At 44.3% G+C, this 18,983-nt stretch overlaps 2 protein-coding genes across 2 annotated transcripts; both read left to right on the top strand.

The window, feature by feature from the left end:
- Positions 1–1,574: 1,574 nt before the first annotated feature.
- On the top strand, positions 1,575–12,428 carry dnai2b (dynein, axonemal, intermediate chain 2b). The gene is made up of 12 exons (XM_040189298.2): positions 1,575–1,842; positions 2,782–3,020; positions 3,420–3,581; positions 4,318–4,439; positions 6,289–6,431; positions 6,507–6,620; positions 6,693–6,832; positions 7,105–7,227; positions 10,761–10,984; positions 11,170–11,305; positions 11,759–11,905; positions 11,982–12,428. Exons 2-12 carry the CDS (start codon positions 2,838–2,840, stop codon positions 12,213–12,215), a joined length of 1,728 nt encoding a protein of 575 aa, XP_040045232.2. The 5' UTR covers positions 1,575–1,842; positions 2,782–2,837; the 3' UTR covers positions 12,216–12,428.
- A 14-nt stretch (positions 12,429–12,442) lies between these two features.
- On the top strand, positions 12,443–18,981 carry LOC144383498 (uncharacterized). Its single transcript, XM_078081089.1, has 2 exons — positions 12,443–14,168; positions 16,200–18,981. The coding sequence occupies exons 1-2, from the start codon at positions 13,913–13,915 to the stop codon at positions 17,795–17,797; spliced, it is 1,854 nt and encodes a 617-aa protein (XP_077937215.1). The 5' UTR covers positions 12,443–13,912; the 3' UTR covers positions 17,798–18,981.
- The last annotated feature ends 2 nt before the right edge of the window (positions 18,982–18,983 follow it).

Below are 18,983 nucleotides of genomic sequence, written 5' to 3'. Positions count from 1 at the left end.
TATATATATATATGTATATATATATGTATATGTATATATGTATATGTATATATATATGTATATATATATGTATATATATATGTATATGTATATATATATGTATATATATATGTATATGTATATATATATGTATATATGTATATTTATACATATCATGGTCATTGTAGGTGTGAAGTTTTACCTTTCCTTTTTGTTGAGCTGATTTTCTGACCTGCATGATTCAAGTTGTCGTGTGTTTCTTTGTGTCTGTGAAGCTGGAAACTGTTTAACTGCACTTAAGATTAAAGGTTAAAAATTCATCTGTCTGTTTTCAATAACCTCAGAAACACGGAGACTGGGGCCGTTCCGCGCACGTGGCTAACTAAGTTAGCTGGATAACTTTCAGGATGAGATGACGTAGTTCAGGCTTTTCGGTTTGTCTAAATCACCACAGCAACACATCGATAAACTTGAACCTGCTACGGCGCAGGAGCAGGTTCTGAGCTCCTGGATTAGTTCATCACTCCCCGGAATAAAAGGGCAGCTCACTTTCTTATTGATGAAGGATCGATATCAGTTAGATCAACGTTTTATAAGGAGAGACTTCTCCGAGATCACAAAGACCCGTTATGACGTCACGATGACGTCCTGTACGAGCGCTGAAGACGGAAATCATTTATTTACAAGAAGATGTTCCCGAGCCAAAACGTCACGTGATGAACACCACACGCTGCAGCCGAGCGTCCACTGTCCCGCAGACTGTCTCACACACTGTCCCACGGACTGTCTCACACACTGTCCCGCAGACTGTCTCACACACTGTCCCACGGACTGTCTCACACACTGTCCCACGGACTGTCTCACACACTGTCCCGCAGACTGTCTCACACACTGTCCCTCAGACTGTCTCACACACTGTCCCACGGACTGTCTCACACACTGTCTCATACTGTCCACGTCTGTACAGTGTTGCGATGCAGAGAACGTCTGGAAAGCCGCTGCATGTCGTGCTCTTCGTAAAGTTCTGTCGGTTTATTTGATGAGACACATCGGCAGTGCAGGCAAAACACTCCTTTGACACCTTTACTCGGTCGATTAATACCTATACGCATAGTGATAAAACACTTTGACCAACTACCTCAATCTGAGCAAACCAGTGGTGGAATGTAACAAGGTACCTCAATGCTATTTACATTCTCTGATACTACTCTACACGTCAGAGTAAACTATTCATGAAGATGTGATACTATCGGTAAACTACCAGCAGTATATACAGTCACGTGATGGGTGCATCAATAATTATAACAAATGCTATATACTCCCCTTCACACTGCACATGTCACTTTAACTGTAATTTTTCACTTTGTCGTCACTCGTCACTTTGTCACTTGTTCGCTAGTGCACTTTATGCTTAATATTTTTTAAACTTCTTAAACTTTTTTAATATTTTAAATTTTTAACTAACTTTATTCTCTTGTTTTATACTAACCCATAGCCTTATTCTACTAACCCATTGCATTAGCATTTCATTTTACTTGATGTTATTACTTCTTGTTGTCTATTGTTACACTGTCTACTGTCACGCGCCAACCGCCAGGACAAATTCCTTGTATGTTTGACATATTTTGGCAATAAATGTTTCCTCATTCCTGATTCCTGATATTGTTCTGCATAGTTAGTACTTTTACTTTTAATTTAAGTATAAAGTAAAATTTAGTATGATGCACTTTTTCGTTATTAGCTTGCGTTGACTGGTTTGTTGTCAATAAAGATAGTTTGTGTTGCTAGGATACGGCTAACTGTCTGTTGCTAGAATACAGCTAATCTCCCACCGGGGATCCGTGAGTTTGATTCCGTTATCAAGTAAGTATTCTGTCCGACCGTCGTTTAGTCCATGTTTTGTTAGTCGATGTTGCGACAGACAGTCGGTATATTTTCATGTTATTAGGTCGTTATCATCTTCTGTTATCATCTTGGACGGATATTGTTTTGACTATTGTGTGTTCTGACCAGTGCTCGAAGTGGGCCGCCGGTACTTATTCATTCAAAAACGTTGTCTAGACAACATCAGCTGATGCCTGTAAAACTGATGTCTCGCTTCTGTTTTCAAACCTTCGTCTTCGTCGACGCACTCGTTTCAATTCATGCTTCTAAAAGTCTTGCGTGTGTTGCAGAGCGATTCACCTCCAGAACAACAGGCGGAGTTTTGTTGAAGACGACCTAGAGAGTCACGTCTATGTATTTATTTATTTGTTTATTTATGTATCATAGACTTTATTGCCCCGTGCGTCCACACTGCTCCTTTAATCGCGGACACATTTGTCTCGTATTTTCCTCCACGACTTTGTTCCTCTCGACCGGCAAACCGGCGTTTGCGGCGATCTCCCTCCGTGAATCCAACCCGCTTCTAAACCCGCCAATGACGGCTTGTATAAGCGCTCATATTTACGCATTTCTTCCCACAAAAGCTCTTCAATCTGCTCCGTTCTCTCGTAAACATTCTTCGTGTTAATAATGGCGGTATCGGGCTTTAAGCGGAGATGTGAGACTCCGTAAAGGACGTAATTAGCGGACCAATCGCAGCCTGGTGCGCTGCGGGAGGCTTGCGTCGCTTAGAAAAATGTCTCGACACACGCAAGGAGGCGAGGAGGTGTGAAAGGGGCTTCGCTCTGAAAACGCAGAAGCATAAACTAGGCTTAACCCTAATCCTCCCCAAGCTCTGTTTTTCACTGTAGAAATCTCAAATGTCATAATGATTTGCCAATGCAAGAGAGTACCGGCACCTTTTTTTCCCACTTACAGCACTGGTTTTGACTGTTGAGTCAGTGCTCTCCATTGTATCAACGCTGAGCAGTGGGATGGAGATTGTCCATGTGTACACGAAGCTCCACAGTGAGTTTGGCCGGCAGTGTCTCTTCTCTGACCGCCCTGCAGAGCTGTTGGTCGATGTTCCCGCAGACCAGAGTTTGGCTTCACAGTTTACACAGAGAACCCGCCGAGACCAGAGCCTGCAGGCCTCCCGGGACATGTCGGAGCACCGGGTGAGCTTCCCCACACCTAGTCCAGGGTTTTGACCGTGTTCTGATTATGGCCTCCCTATTACATGAAAATATCCCATTCATCATCTTATTGATGATTAATACTGCTCCATGGTTTTCTAAAGGCAAGGCTGTGAGCTCCATTGCTTGTTATAGTAATTGTAACGGTTGATGGTATGTCCTACATTTTTTCCCTTCCTTTCTTTCCTTATCTTTCTCTTAGGCTTACCGTGTCTCCCTGGTCTTTCTCTTGTCTCTCCCTTGTCCCCTTGTCTTTTCCTTATCTTTCCATTATCTTTCAGTTGTCTTCCCCTTGTCTTTCTTTTGTTGTTGCTCCTTGTGTTTCCCTTGTGTCATGAATATGGAGATGAACCCTTCTAAAATTGACAATTTTTTCTGCAGGTGAACACCAAGCGCTTTGAGTCTGAGAGCTGTGGTCTAAACCACGAGGAAGGGGGGTGGCCCAAAGACGTGAACCATCAGGTGATGGAACAAACCATCCGCTTCAGGAAGAAGGTGGAGAAAGATGAGAGCTACATCAACAGCATCCTGCAGCTGGGCAGCGTAAGTTCCCCAAACCACATCAACCTACTTTCACTTGTCAGTCTAAATTCATGTTTCCTCAGTTCAAATTGACCCACTTCACCATCTCTCAGTTCTTATGGAACCATTTCCCCTTCTTTAACCCACTTCTCTTAATCCACACTGACCTTTGTTACCGTCTCTCAATCCACATGGACCCACTTTCCCTTTCATCAGTCCACATCAACCCACTTCACTTTTTCTCAGTCCGCATTTGTGGTGACTACAATCCGGTAGAGTCACGTGAGGCTAAGTACGGGAGATTGGTGTGTGGACTCGTTCCAAACAGACGCAGATTCCTCCTGTGAAGTTGATTGATTTTATTGTCCGAAAGTCAAGTTAAAAAACATCCAAGCAGGCGAAGCGATACATGCTGTGCGACGATGCAATAAAGTGCGCTGTAGGATACGGTCAACAAAAAGTATCGTCTCCCGACTCACCCCCATGTCCATACAACCATCACTCCGCCTAGATGCCTACACTCATTCATAAACCACTGCACCCCTGCCCACATGACTCTGATGCTAATTACATTTCAAAATAAAAGTACCAACACTCACACACAGGAAGTGGCAGACGGCCGCTACAGCATTGATCTACTTCACATTTCCTATGGACCCACTTCACCTTCTGTCAGTCCACATGGACTCACTTTATTTTTCCTCAGTCCACATGGAACTGGGTCCAGTGGGGTGATCACTAGTCTTATGTGCTCCAGGTCATGGAGCACTGCATCAGACAGAACAATGCTGTGGACATCTACCAGGACTGCTTTGAGGACGGGGAGATGCCGGAGGAACATCAGGAGCCGCCGTCTGCCAAGACCATCAACGTCTTCAGGTACAGCTCAAGACTTCCGACAATGTGTGTGTGTGTGTGTAACTATGGGTGAACGTACTGTGGCAACCAACGGGTGTGGGTGGAATCACCGGACTCAGATACACGTCTAGTTGCACACGAAAAGGGTAAGATTTATTGCATTGTACAAAGTAACGAAAAAAGGGAAAATTAGGTTCTTCCTCTTTTGAGGGTGCGGTTCAGTGGGTTCGTTCGGCCTTCAGTCTCCTTCCTGCAGGAAGCACAAAAAACAGGCTTTAACACTCATGCAAACAAACCTCGTCGTGAAGCCAGCTTTTACTCACGTCTTGTCTCTTGGGCTGTTGGACTGGTTGGTCTTTTATAGTGTGGCCAACCTCGTTGTCTCCTGAGGGGATGTAAGAATACGTGTTCAAGAATTGGAGCTTGGTCGGGGTTATCAAAAATTCAGCCGAACAACTTCTCTCGTTCTGGGAGATTTATTTGTCAGATCACAGGTCAAGTATCAGCGCTGCGTTTGCAAAGGCAGGAGCAGTTCAGGCAGCACACAGGCCGGAAGAACAACTAACATCAGCAAGAACATCATGTTTTATAACCCTTGAAAGACAGAGAAGGAAAGATTTCTATTGGCCCTAAACTGGCGTAGAGGAGGACCTTCCACCTCCCGCATCTAAAGATCCGGTCACATCCAATGTCCAGACTCCTGACTTAACGTAAACATCAACGAACAGAGTGTGAATGTTGAATAGTGTTGGTGTGTCTCTAAACCCCCCTTAGGCTGGTAAATCTGCTAGTTGACCTGCAGATCTTACATTCCTCAGCCAGGACAGAAACTGACTCCCCATCCTGTCAGACTCGTGTCTGCCTGCTCGGCACATCCTGCTTCCCCCCTTACCTAACTCTTAAATCAAGACAAGACAGCGAACCCCCAACTAAGCCCATGAAAAGAACTTTTCATTATAAGGGGCGGGGTGTTTCCCCTTTTGGTCACCTGACCTCTTGTTCGTGGGTGCCCCTGCCCCTGGTGCTGCTCTCTTGATGCGCTGTCCAGAGTGCTGCGCCCATGGGTTGCCACAGTACGCAGTACATTGCATGCTATATATATTTGGGGCCGGGCTAAACGTTTATTGATAACCAAAGTTATTGATAACCTGCATCACTGAACGTGTCTTTTTTTTAATGACTCCAATCATATCATAGGAAGGTGCCTTCAGATTTAGCGACCTGCCGCTCATATCATAGGAAGGTGGCGACAGATCATGTTACCTGCCGTTCATATCTTAGGATGGTGGTGACATATCTTGGGTCACAGGATGATGGGAGGCATGGCAATGCTAAAGCAATAGTGGGACGTATGTATCGACCACCCATGCTAAATAAAACGAGAACCCATTTTCCAGTGACGGCTAATGGTCGAGCGAACAGTTTGGCCGGACAAGGAGGAGGGGGGGTAATAGTCAGTCCTCTGGTGCTCTCTGCCCGCTGGCTTCCGTCGCTTATCAAAACATTGTCCAAATGATCCGTTTCAGACTTCATGAGCAAATACAGAATCCCTTGGTGTTCATTTCTAAAGCCTCGCATTAAGACACACATCACTTTATTTAAGACACTGCGCTACTTGCAAGTCGCTGTGATCTGCTAGATTCTCAATAAAGTTGCCAGACTTTTCTGCTAGATTCTAAAGAAAACATTTAAAAACAAAACAAAAAAAGATGCAGACACATGTTAATATTCCCTCCTCACATCCCTGTTACTCTAAGCAGAATGATGGTACCAGTGTTGCAAACACATTTTCCGGCAAAGTTGCTAGAGGCAGGTCTATTTGTTTCTAGAAGTTTCAAAATGACTCCTCATCATCATTGTTGTTCTGCAGAGATCCTAACGAGCTAAAGCGTACAGTCACTGGCCTGTCGTGGCATCCGGATGGTGGGGAGAAGCTGGCGGCCGCCTATTCCTGTCTTGAGTTCCAGAAAACCTCTAGAGACATGAGCCTGGACTCCTACATCTGGGACATCGGTTGGTGACACAGCACAGACAGCAGCTGAATTCACAGAGTCCAGAGTTCACAGATGGACTCATGGTTTATTTCAGAAAATCCAAACAGACCAGAGTTGAGTCTGAAGCCGGCATCTCCACTGGTGTGTCTGGAGTACAACCCCAAAGACTGCCACTCTCTAGTGGGAGGCAGCTACAACGGACAGATCGGTGAGTCTAGGTGAATACGGACATTAATTGGTCACTCAGGAGTTCAATCATCTCTTGGTGTGCTTGTTTTAGCGTACTGGGACAGTCGGAGAGGCAGCCAGCCAGTGGAGACATCCTCTGTGGAGCATAGTCACAGAGACCCGGTCTACAAGATCATCTGGCTCCAGTCCAAGACGGGGACAGACACTTTCTCTGCATCTACTGATGGACAGGTGGAGTGATGAAGGACAAGTAGACTAATGTCTAATGTCTAATGTTAGTCTACCTGTCGGTAGACTAACAAAGGAAAGTTGGAGTTATGAAAGACAGGTAGACTGATGAAAGACGGGTGGATTGATGAAAGACAGGTAGACTGATGAAAGACCGGTGGATTGATGAAAGACAGGTAGACTGATGAAAGACCGGTAGACTGATGAAAGACCGGTAGACTGAAAAAGGACAGTTATAATGACCCACAGCTAAAATTCCCTCCTCTGTCCTTCAGGTTCTTTGGTGGGACGTCCGTAAATTAAGTGAGCCGACAGAGCGTCTGGTTCTGGACCCGAGCAGGGAGGGCAACCCTGAGCGAGCTTTAGGAGCCATTTCTCTGGATTTTGAGTCTACTATGGTGAGACTTGGTGATGGACACCCCCCCGTGGTGGCTGGTGGAAGGACAATCGAATCAATTTCAGCAAACATCCCACGTCTATTCAAAAACACTGCAGAGTAGTCCCTTTAGACCAGGGTGTCCACACTTTTTTTTCACATACAGAAAAATATACAGGTAAATTATAGCTAAATTACAATTACGTTTTACAATTGAACATGTTTGAAGTAAAAAAAGCCTCCATTGGTAGATTTTCATTTTATTTTTTATAGAAAGGTTGGCAGGGCAGCACGGTGGTGTGGTGGTCATCACTGTCGCCTCATAGCAAGACGGTCCTGGATTCTCTCCGGGTACCTCGGCTTTCTCCCACAGTCCAAAGACATGCTAAATTGCCCGTAGGTGTGTGGTTGTGAGTGTGAATGGTTGTTTGTCTCTGTGTTAGCCCTGCGGTTAGCTGGCAACCAATCCAGGGTGTACGGGCCGGCTCTAGCCAATTGTATTATACTGTACATTTACAGTATATATTTGATACATGTACCACAGGCAATATAATGGTCTCAGAACATTTTCGTTTTTAGTAACTTTGGAACTTCACAAACTCCAACAAAAAATGAATTAGCTATCTGGCTTTATATGTCCCTTGTTCATACATTCGGCCCTGTCCCTGCCAAATAAATACAAATACGATTTAAAAGATCCATTAGGCTGTAGTGTAGAATCAGGGCGGGTTGTTTCTGCTCCTCCTTCACCGGAAGGCAAATACATACAATTGATGTTCATCTTTTAATACAGATACATTATGGCAACAGGCAATACAATGACTGACTTTTTTTCTCTTGTTTATATTTTGAGATTCATCACTGATCTCGGGAGTCATAATACAACACGCAGTAAATACATCAAAGTCATCATCTATAGCAACAGTAGCATTTTCTTTTAAGAAGATCAGTGGTGTTTAATGGAGCAAACACTTATTCAAACATTTGAATTAGGCATTAGGTGTAAATAAATCAAATAAAAAGAATCATGTTTTTTAAGCTTTTAAGTGTAAAGTAAAATAAAGACTATCAAATAGACTTACCTGCTGCATGCTCTGTGTTTCACTGGCTGCTGTGCTAGGTGTGCCAGGTGTGAACTTAGATGTCTCTTTACCTGCAGCTGTATTTAAGCAGAGTATAACCATCCATCCATCCATCCATTGTCAAACCGCTTATCCTGCACACAGGGTCGCGGGGGGGCTGGAGTCCATCCCAGCCAACTTCGGGCGAGAGACAGGGTACATCCTGGATTGGTCGCCAGCCAATCGCAGGGCAACACAGAGACATACAACCATTCACACAACTACGGGCAATTTAAAGTCCCCAATTAACCTGATCCCCAGAGCATGTCTTTGGACTGTGGGAGGAAGCCGGAGAACCCGGAGAGAACCCACGCAGACACGGGGAGAACATGCAGACTCCCCTTCTTTAACCCACAGACACAGAAAGGCCACTGGGCGGAATCGAACCCAGGACCTTCTTGCTGTGAGGCAACAGTGCTAACCACCACACCACCGTGCCGCCCTATTAATAGGGTTATTTTATTTATATAGCGCTTTACATGGTACTCAAAGACACTTTAAAGTAAAACCAACACAGATATAGCACAAACAGATAAACAATAAAACAAGCATAATAAATGCAATTAAAAACAATTAAACCAGTTACTGGAAAAAAGCTGAGAAATGTTTAAAATTGTAAAACTATATGTGGAAAGCTAATCTGAAGAGAATAGCTCGACATTAACAATTTGAGGCACTTGTCATTTGGACAAGCATGTACTGATGCACAAAAGTCCGGGTACAGCTTAATCATTTAAATTTATATTAAAATGGGGGGAGGTTTCCTGACAACGAAGATAAGCTGTATTATTATACAATATATAAGTAACAATTGAGCTGTTTGTAAACACGTTTAGAAGATTTAAACCTAAATTAAACCGATATAAATGATGCTAATAACGGCTTGCTTGCTAGGTACAAAGCTACTGGCGCTAGCTAACGCAGAGCTGCCAACTCTCACGGTTTTGCCGTGACGCTTCTGCGTGTTTTCACACGCCACACATCCAATTTCTCACGCAAAAAAAACAACTGACCCGACGGTAGCCCCCCCCCCCGTCGACCGTATGGTCATCTGACAAAATCTCACTCCAAGGTTTTTTGAAAAGTTGGCAGCTCTGCTAACGTCACTTATGAAAAACGCTATCAAACATCACTTGGTAAAATACAATCGGTATAATAGACGTAATAAGTGTCCCGGACAAGCCTTAATGCGGAGCCCTGAAGAGGTGTATTTTGATGCAGCCACAGCTTTCTTTCTCACGGCACCGTCACTGTGCTGGACGGCTCCTTAAGGCTTAACGCAGTTTGGCTAACGAGGCCAACACCAGCCCACAACCAGAGTGTTAATCTAAAGCATCGACGTGTGACATGAAACACATATAAAATGGAATTTCAACATATGACAGGGGCGCCATGTTTATTTGGTTTAACGATGGTTTTATTTAATTTTATTTCGTTAATCGATGTTGAGAAACCAAGGTTGTTTTTAAATGTGCTATATAAATAAAATTGAACTTGAACTTGAGATGTATGCTCAGGGGCACCACTGGAGGGCGCCCCCCACGAATGTGGCGCACTAAGTAGTCGCCTTGGTCGCCTATAGGAAGGGTGTACCCCGGCTGGCATAGACTCCCCCTGTGGGCAGAATAAGCGGTTTGAAGATGGATGGATGGATAAAAAGGTTGGCAGGTCATTCTCTCAGCGAGCCTCAAATTGGTTCTTAGGGTGCTGATCCCCTTCATCAGGAATCAGGAAACATAACTCATTGTCCTTTGTCCATTGTCCTCATTGTTCATTGTCCTCTATGAAGGGAGAGATAAGAAGAGAAATAGTGGATGTTTCCAGTTTATTACACAAATACATGATTGGGATTGTTAACACATCAAATAACGTTAATTGACTGAATGTATTAGTTTTGGGGGTTATTGACAAATGAAAACTCTATGTTAACAGAGAGAACGTCTGTTCACAGATGTATGTTACATTACATGTCATTTTAGCTGCTGCTTTTATCCAAAGTGATTTTATCCACTGTGTTTTGCAACCCTCTTTATATGTTGATGTCTATCCTGTCTTTCTTGTATTTATCTCCTCCGTGTCTCAGAGTATGTCTCTTTCGCCCATATCTCAGTGTGTGTCTGTTGTAATGACAAAAATGTGTGTAACCCTTCAAATGTTTCATTCTACGAACAGTTTGGAAATTGCAAGTGCTGGGATGGTGTGGCCATGGGAAAGAATTGAGCCGAAGTGTCTCGCACTGATCAGATGTAAAAAAAAAAAAGATGTTCTTGGCAGTCCACTGAGCACTTTGCAAGGACATAAACGGAGAAAGACATATTTGATTCAGAGACTTTACTCTTATTTACAGATTGTCTGTGCAAAATCTTCCATCACACTGTTCTCCATGTCTCTGAGTGTGTCTCAAAGTGTGTCTATGTCCTCCATGTCTCGGCAGCCTACTAAATTCATGGTGGGGACAGAACAGGGCCTGGTTGTGTCCTGTAACCGGAAGGCAAAGACTCCCACAGAGAAGGTGGTTTGTACCTATGATGGACACCAGGGACCCGTCTATGCTCTGCAAAGGAACCCTTTCTTCCCCAAAAACTTCCTCACTGTGGGGGACTGGACCGCCCGCATCTGGTCCGAGGACATCAAGGAGTCATCCATCATGTGGACAAAGTAGGACACCACATTTCCCTGTGATCTTTCCCATCTGTTGTCTCTGTCTTCTATTATTTATTTTTATTACCTATTATCTTACTGACATTTTGTCCTGGTCTCATCCGGCCGTCTTATTCTTGACCCTTTAGACTCCAGGTGGACATTCTGCTCACTAACTCAAGCTAGACTTTAACCCCTCTCAGGTATCAGATGTCCTATCTGATGGATGCCTGCTGGAGTCCTGTCCGGCCCTCGGTCTTCTTCACCGTAAAGATGGACGGCGTGTTGGACATGTGGGACATTTTGTTCAAACAGAATGACCCCACGCTGAGTCTGAAGGTACATGCAGCTCACCTGTCCATAATCTACCTTTAAGCCAACGTACCACCTAGTCTGGACACATACCACATCCTCTGACCTTTGACACCTCAGTACAGGGAAAACACAGAAACACACCTTCAGAGGGGTAAAAAAGTAAGTTAACAGACTCTCACAAAGGGGTCATTCTTCAATCATATGTGGGTTGATCCCTGTTTACTTTTGCTGTCATAGCCACGACTTTAATGTGTGAATAGTTACTGATGACATGTGGTGTGAAAGAGCTTTGTGGGGTCTAATTACCCTCTCGATGCTGGTACTGTCCATTTACCATTTGCAGAGCATCAAGAGGTCTCTGATTTACATGCTGCCTAAGTATTCATTGTTCGACTGTTAGTCCTCTCATTAGTTAACTCTGTACCTCAGCTCACAGTTGTGATATAATGTCCCTGCTGTTGCCCTGATGATCCTCAGGTGTGTGACGAGGCTCTGTACAGCCTCCGTCTCCAGGACAACGGCCGGTTGGTGGCGTGCGGTTCTCAGCAGGGCGAAGCCACACTACTGGAGATCTCCTCTGGACTGTCAACCCTCCAGAAGAACGAGAAGAGTCTGTTGGCTGCTGTGAGGAAACTTTGAACATCAGCGTTAGCTCAATCATCAGTAACTCAACGTTATAACCCTGTTTCCATGGAAACAGATGTTTGAGCGCGAGACCAAGCGAGAGAAGATCCTGGAGGCCCGGCAGAGAGAGATCCGTCTGAAGGAGAGGAGTCGTTCAGAGCAGAGCCGGTCCGAGGACGGGGGACGAGAGGACATAGACCAGAGTCCACTTCAGCTGATAGCCAGAGCCGAGGAAGACTTCTACGTCCTCACAGAGACAGAAAAGAAGGGGAAGGAGAGGGAGGACCAGGACCTCTCTTCAGAGCTCTGAGGACCGCTGTAAGATTCTTTGGTGAATTAACTCAGCAGATCCAATCTGGTTCGGGTTGTTTTTTCATAACAAATTAGAAAGAATTTCCCAGTTTATGTTTTAGGAGATGTGAAGAGAAAGGAAGTTCAAATACTGGAACAAAGCAATGAGTAAAACACACGTTCATTATGTTTAACTCTTATTTAAGGTTTTAATAAATTAATTGTAAAATCTTCTTATTGTTTTATATAATAGACAAACAATGTGAAGCCTTTAATCATTCATATAAAGTACTTAAATGAATATTTAAAGAAGCCCCTGCAATGCCAAAATGAGTATCTTACCATGTTTGGCAACACAGCTGTGAGGGAAATTTTCCGCCATGATGGATGGCACTCAAGATGTTGCAGGGTAAAGATCAAGTCTCCATATGCCTATGGTATTTGGATAAAGACCTTGTCCCACATGAGGTATTTGTGGGACTCTACAATAGCGACAACCGGGGAACAGATGGCAAGGTAGTTCATGTGCGATGAGATTAAATTTACCAATATCAAGGTTGTGTGGTCAAACTTATGATGGAGCAGCCAATATGGCAAGAAAGCTCAACGGGCACAAGCAGTTTTGAAAAAAGAACAACCGCTAACCTTGTAAGTGCACTGTGGTGCACATTGTGTGAATCTCATAACACAGTGTGCATGCAGTGCCTCTCCCTTAGTATGCAACGCATTGCAGTGGGTACGTGATCTTGGAACTCTCAGTAACTGATCAGGCAAATTTAAAGGGGTACTGAGTGGACATGCAATAGGTGAGGGACATCCTAAAAGTGTGAAACCTCTTTGTCCAACTAGGTGGACAGTGTGTGGCCAAACTGTTGACCCAGTTTTTAGTCAGTATGAGGCTATATTGACTAGATTCGACAAAATGGCTTTGACAGTTTCAGACTCTGGTCCCAGAACCAATGGTCTCCTGAATGCATCCTGAAGGGCAGAACCTTCTTGGACTGATGGTGGCCTCTGAGGTTATCGGAGCATTTTGAATTGCTTTGCTGTTGAAATGTGCTATACAAATAAAATGGCCTGCAAGATACTGCAAAAGCAAAGCAATCAGAAGTGGTTGGAGGTATGCAGGATGCTGATTCAAAAGCAAAAAATAAGTGATGAGTAAGTGAAGAGTTTTTTGAGACGGCATAGGCAATAGTAGAAAAACTTGGGTTAAACCCTGTTCAAATTACACACCAGAGAGCTTGTGTACAAATGCTGAGACCAAACCTACGGCCTTGAGAGTACATATGAATAATCAAATCAATAATCAGTACTCGAAGTAAATGACTTATAAGTCAAATCATTTCTGAGTAAAGTTATATACATATCTGTCACCCCTCTGAAAGGCTGTATGTATATCATCTTTCACAGATGGCAAGAAGGACTGAGGACATAAACTCAAATTATTTTTTTAATGGTTTGGGTTCAATTTCTATGTTTTTACCACCTATAGAAACCGAACCACCGAGATGAAGTGAACGTTTAATAAGGAAATGTTTAGATGGAGTTTGTTTCCACGCTGAACATTCTGGAGCTACGGCCGCACCGACGTGTTAGACACGTCACACCTTAACGTAAGGAACGTCGACGTTACGCAAAGACGCTCGCTCAGAGATCCCGGAAGTGGACACATTGTTTACATGCTCTCCTTTGTTTGGTGGATGTTCCGCCAAAATGTCCAAAAAACGCTCTAAGAGCACCGAGGACCGCAGCCTGCGGGGCGACCGGAGCCTGCTGGCGGCCATCGACGAGCAGCTAACTGCGGCTGCCGAGGAGATCTTCTGGCTGCTGAAGGAGCGCGGACAGGTGAAGATGGAGCAGCTGAAGGAGCAGGTGACGGAGCGGATCAACGCCGCCGTGGAGATCATCTTCACCGCCTTTGGTGTCTCCAGAGCGGAGGCGACGGTACCGGAGGAGCCCCACGAGAGAGGTCTGTGTCCGGAGGAACCGGTGTCCCGTCCTTACTGGTTTTTGAACCTGCTGGTTCACCTCGCCGTCGTGGTTTACTTAACATCAGCAGCTGTTTTCTGATCGGTCGCCTGATTCGTCACACATTCAAAAAAACATTTCTGATAATCTTCAAAATATACAGTGCAGCAATGACGATTGTATAAGTGAGCACTGCATCACTGCCACGTGTGAAGAAATTCAATAAATATATTTTCTTCTAACCCGGATTCTAACCCGGTCAAGCTCTTATCATGGCGGCCACTTCCACTACTTCACTCCGTGAGGAACCTTCCTAAAACCATTTCACAATTCGAATCCAGCCGAGGATCCTACTGTCTGGATGGACGGAACCCTCGTGATATATTACGTGCTTCTAATATGATAAACATTATGACGATTAATAATTATTTAGCGACTCTCACTAATCAAGCTCTGGACAACTCGTTGTTGTTGATTTTTTTTATAGCCTACACTGAAAAACAACCCGGATCACATGAACATGAACCCGCCTCCCGTCCCCCCAACATCACCACGACACACTCCCATAGTTGCCACTGATTGACATCACAGACTTTCTAACCTCTGTAAATGTGAAACCTCACTTACAGAACATGCATATATACTAAATAATATAAGTAATGATGTCAGTGCAGCGCTGCCACTGCTAATATGAGTATAATATGTATAATGCATAAGTTATGTGTATATGTTTTATTTTTCGAGTACTCAAACGCGTGGACTTACTCCACCACGTCAGTAGATGGCGCACGCGTGCCGCCGTGGACCAAACGAAGAGATGCGAGTAGCGCGAGACAGAACAAGACGCCGCTGGCTCGATGTGACGTCACCACGTTCGGACGTCAACACTGCTCGAAAAGGACGTTCGAATATTCGCTTTAAAAAAAGACACATTCGAATATATTTGGTTGCGCATTAGGCACGTCAATAACAGGACAAATTAATACAACGAGATATAACTACTTGTATAAGTAATTTATTTAAGTTTAAACCTATTTAACAACATATAAACCCTCACATCGGCACAGGAAAAACTCCCCCAAAAATGAAAAAAACCCTTCCAAGAGGAAAAAAGGGAAGAAACGTCAGGGAGAACGTCAGAGGAGGAGGAAAGAATTCAACTTCATGAATGTTTTTTGTGACAAAGAAGTATCTGTTCCAATCACTCTCAGTTCAATAACTGGAAACTATGAGCCATTATGTTCTCTCTTACATTAATATCTATACATATATATTTTTTAAACAACGATCTGCTAACACCTGTCCACGAGAGGCAAGGACAAAAAACCAGAACAACATACATCCACATATACATCTATTGATACATGCACACAGTGTATTTCCAGGAATGTTTGGTGTGAGCGGAATGTTGCTTCTATTTTAACCATGATGTCATACCTCTATTAAACACATTACAATTGTGTTGCATTTTAAAATGTGTAGATACAGTTAGTTTTGCTCCTTGAGAGAGAGGACTGATCGTCATAATAAGGTTGTGTATTCACTCTGGCGACCTGGTGTCTTGTAACAAACGTATTGTGTTGTATATACAATCTATCCTCAACTTTTAAACTGTGCAGTACGACTATCACTTCACTCTGACATATTTTATCTTGATCCTGTTTGTGTCTGGGGCTAACAACAACCAGAGCACCCCAGGAACCGTTTTATCTCCTTTTGTGCTGCTGACTAGAGACAGAAGCAGTTTCAAATGTAAAAACTGAACCTTGTAGAGTTGATATTTCAATAAGAACAGTTATATATCTTGTCTTTACATCACATTACAGGTAATTTAGCTGACGCTTTTATCCAAAGCGACTTACATTGCATGCTTACTTTTGCCCGGGGAGCAATTAGGGGTTAGGTGTCTTACCCAGGGACACTTGGACATGGGACATGGAGCAGGCAGGGTTCTTTAGTGTGCTGTTGGTTCCTTCTGGTTAAAGGTTTTTATGAAAGTGAGTGAATGTAAACTGTTGTTTCTTCCGTTCAGAGTATTGTCCCTCTGACGGACATCAGAAGCAGGACGATCAGGACCATCTGAGGGACCTTCTGCCAAACACTTCCTCCAGACTACATAGTGTTTCTGATCCGGCCGGTGACCCCGAAGAGGATCAGAGTGACGTAGAAGCCCCCCCCCACTGCTGCAGAGTGTGCAGGAAGTCTTTCAACAGGAAAGGCTTTTTGATGAAACACGTGGAGAAACACCTAAAAGAAGCGGAGTGTGTTTGTGGTCTGTGTGGCGAACGCTTGGAGTCCAGTGATGGTCTGAGGCTGCACCTTCAAACGCATCGTGACAGCAGCAGGACCTGCCACATATGCAGCAAGAAGTTCCCCTCGATCCGCGCTCAGGAGACCCACCTGAGGCTGCACACCGGAGAGAAACCATTTGGCTGCCACATCTGCGGAAAAGGCTTCAATCAGAAGGGAAACATGTTGACTCACATGAGGATCCACACAGCAGAGAAGCCGTTCAGGTGCATCGTTTGTCACAAAGAGTTCAGCCATGCCGGCTCTCTGGAGCGGCACATCAAAATCCACAACGGACAGGCACCTTTTAGCTGCAAGGGGTGCGGGAAAAGCTTCAGCAAGAGTGCCGAACTGAGGCGACACGTCCGGATCCATGAGCCCGCCGACGTGTGCACTGCCAGAAGCAGACGCAGAAAACCGAGTCTGACTCCTTCTCACTGCTGCAAGGTCTGCGGGAACGCGTTCCACAACAAAGGAAACTTTGTGCGGCACGCAGATACTCACGTGAACGCTGCCGAATGCCGCTGCGGCGTATGCGGAGAACAGTCGGAATCCTCGGAAAGTCTGCAGCTGCACATCCAGAGCCACAGAGAAGCCAACAGGATGTGTGACATCTGTGGTATCAGCTTCAGGGACATGGAGATCCACATGAGGACGCACACCGGTCAGAAACCTTTTCATTGCAAAGACTGCGGCAAAGACTTCCCCAGGAAGGGCTCTCTGGAGAGACACATGAAGCTGCACGCCGGCGAAAGGCCGTATATTTGTGAATTCTGCGGGAAGACTTTCATTGAAAGCACTGTCCTGAAGAGACACATCAAGAGCCACACCGGAGGGAAGCCCAGAATCTATAACTGTGACATCTGCAGCAAAACATTCACCATGAGCCAGCACCTGGATGTGCATAAAAGGATCCACACTGGGGAGAAACCTTACACCTGCAGGGTCTGTGGGAAGAATTTCCGTCAGATCGGCAACCTGGATTCCCACATGAGGATCCACACCGGCGAGAAGCCCTTCATCTGCAGTCTCTGCGGGAAGAGGTTTCGCCAAAAGATTTCGCTGGAGACACATGAGAGGTTCCACAAGAAAGAGAAACCATTTAGCTGCCAGCTCTGCAGCAAAGGCTTCGTCCAGAAGATCGATCTGAAGAGACACATGCTGACGCACACTGGGGAGAAACCCTACAGCTGCAACGTCTGTGGAAAAAGCTACCAGGAGAAACGCTCGGTGGACGCTCACATGAAGGTCCACAGCGGAGAAGAAGCTGCGAGAGACTCTGAGAGGACACCAAACCAGAGCCACCCGGACGGAGGTCACACCAACTTCCTCCAGCTGTGACCTCTGGCCAGCTGTCTGTACACACACACATATATGAATACATAATTATACATATGTAGTGGTTGGGTGATAGGACTACGCTGAAAGGTCTTGGATGCTTTTCTCTGGTAAATAGTCTCTTATAAGTTTAATATAACAATAAAACATCTGTAGTCTGTTTTCATCTGTTAAAAATGTTTTATTGAAGATAACACATTATTACAATATATATAACAGGTAGTTGTCTTTGATAGTTGATAAATAAATTGGAGACTTATGAGTATACAAAAAAACTCATGAGTATACAAAGGTGCACAAGGTTTTCTTTGTGTGTGTGTGTGTGTGTGTGTGTGTGTGTGTGTGTGTGTGTGTGTGTGTGTGTGTGTGTGTGTGTGTGTGTGTGTGTGTGTGTGTGTGTGTGTGTGTGTGTGTGTGTGTGTGTGTGTATATATAATGTCCTTGTAAGAAATCAAAAGTATCTTCAACTGGTTTGTGTATTTATTACCAACTAGAAAAATCTGAAAGCATACAGACATCAACACAAGTATAGACAGAAGTCCAATGACTCAAAAGCTGAAAAGGGACAGATTGTTCCATCTGCCTTAGAGGAGCAGGACGACCTGACAAAGCTTCTTGGTGCAAATGTACCTTTTAATACACAGCAGAGAGGTTTGTGTTGTCCAATCAGAAGACGCGCCTGCACAAAGGAACTTAAACAGATGTTGGAGGAATACACTCTTAACCTCCCCCGTCCAATTTGACTGCAAGGACTCCTGTTGTCGATAGACAGGAGGAAAGACAATAATTGAAGCGATAAAAAAACAACACACAGGCTGTAAACACCAGATGCCACTGCAGACTATTTTAGGTCACAGGTTCCCAAGAAAGGTCAAGAAAGGGCACAAAGTTCCTGAGACTTCACAGTCTGCGGATCAACAAATTCTCCCCCAACAATAACCAGTAGTACCGATCAGAGGGTCTGGTTGTTAGGGTTAGTTAAAGCCGATAACCAGTTGGACCAGTTCACTTTTAATGGCATAACAGAATTCCAAAACACGTTTTCAGTTTTGTTCGGTTCAAGGTAACTATGACATATTGTTTTTTCACATAATTTCTTGACCATCTGGCAAACATTTAAAGTTGCTTTTGTATTCGTTATCATGTGACAGGCATGTATTAAAGTACCTAATAAAGTGTATTATTACAC

Source organism: Gasterosteus aculeatus, chromosome 10, assembly GCF_964276395.1.
Source record: "Gasterosteus aculeatus chromosome 10, fGasAcu3.hap1.1, whole genome shotgun sequence".
Classification (NCBI taxonomy): domain Eukaryota; kingdom Metazoa; phylum Chordata; class Actinopteri; order Perciformes; family Gasterosteidae; genus Gasterosteus; species Gasterosteus aculeatus.
This window is presented reverse-complemented; position numbering and strand designations above follow the sequence as displayed.

Excerpts from the sequence above, each read along its gene's own strand:
- dnai2b (XM_040189298.2), top strand. The coding sequence starts at position 2,838 with ATGGAGATTGTCCATGTGTACACGAAGCTCCACAGTGAGTTTGGCCGG. Across the intron at positions 3,582-4,317 it reads GCATCCTGCAGCTGGGCAGC|GTCATGGAGCACTGCATCAG; the intron begins GTAAGTTCCCCA and ends TATGTGCTCCAG. Across the intron at positions 6,432-6,506 it reads CTCCTACATCTGGGACATCG|AAAATCCAAACAGACCAGAG; the intron begins GTTGGTGACACA and ends GGTTTATTTCAG.
- LOC144383498 (XM_078081089.1), top strand. The coding sequence starts at position 13,913 with ATGTCCAAAAAACGCTCTAAGAGCACCGAGGACCGCAGCCTGCGGGGC. Across the intron at positions 14,169-16,199 it reads GGAGGAGCCCCACGAGAGAG|AGTATTGTCCCTCTGACGGA; the intron begins GTCTGTGTCCGG and ends TCTTCCGTTCAG.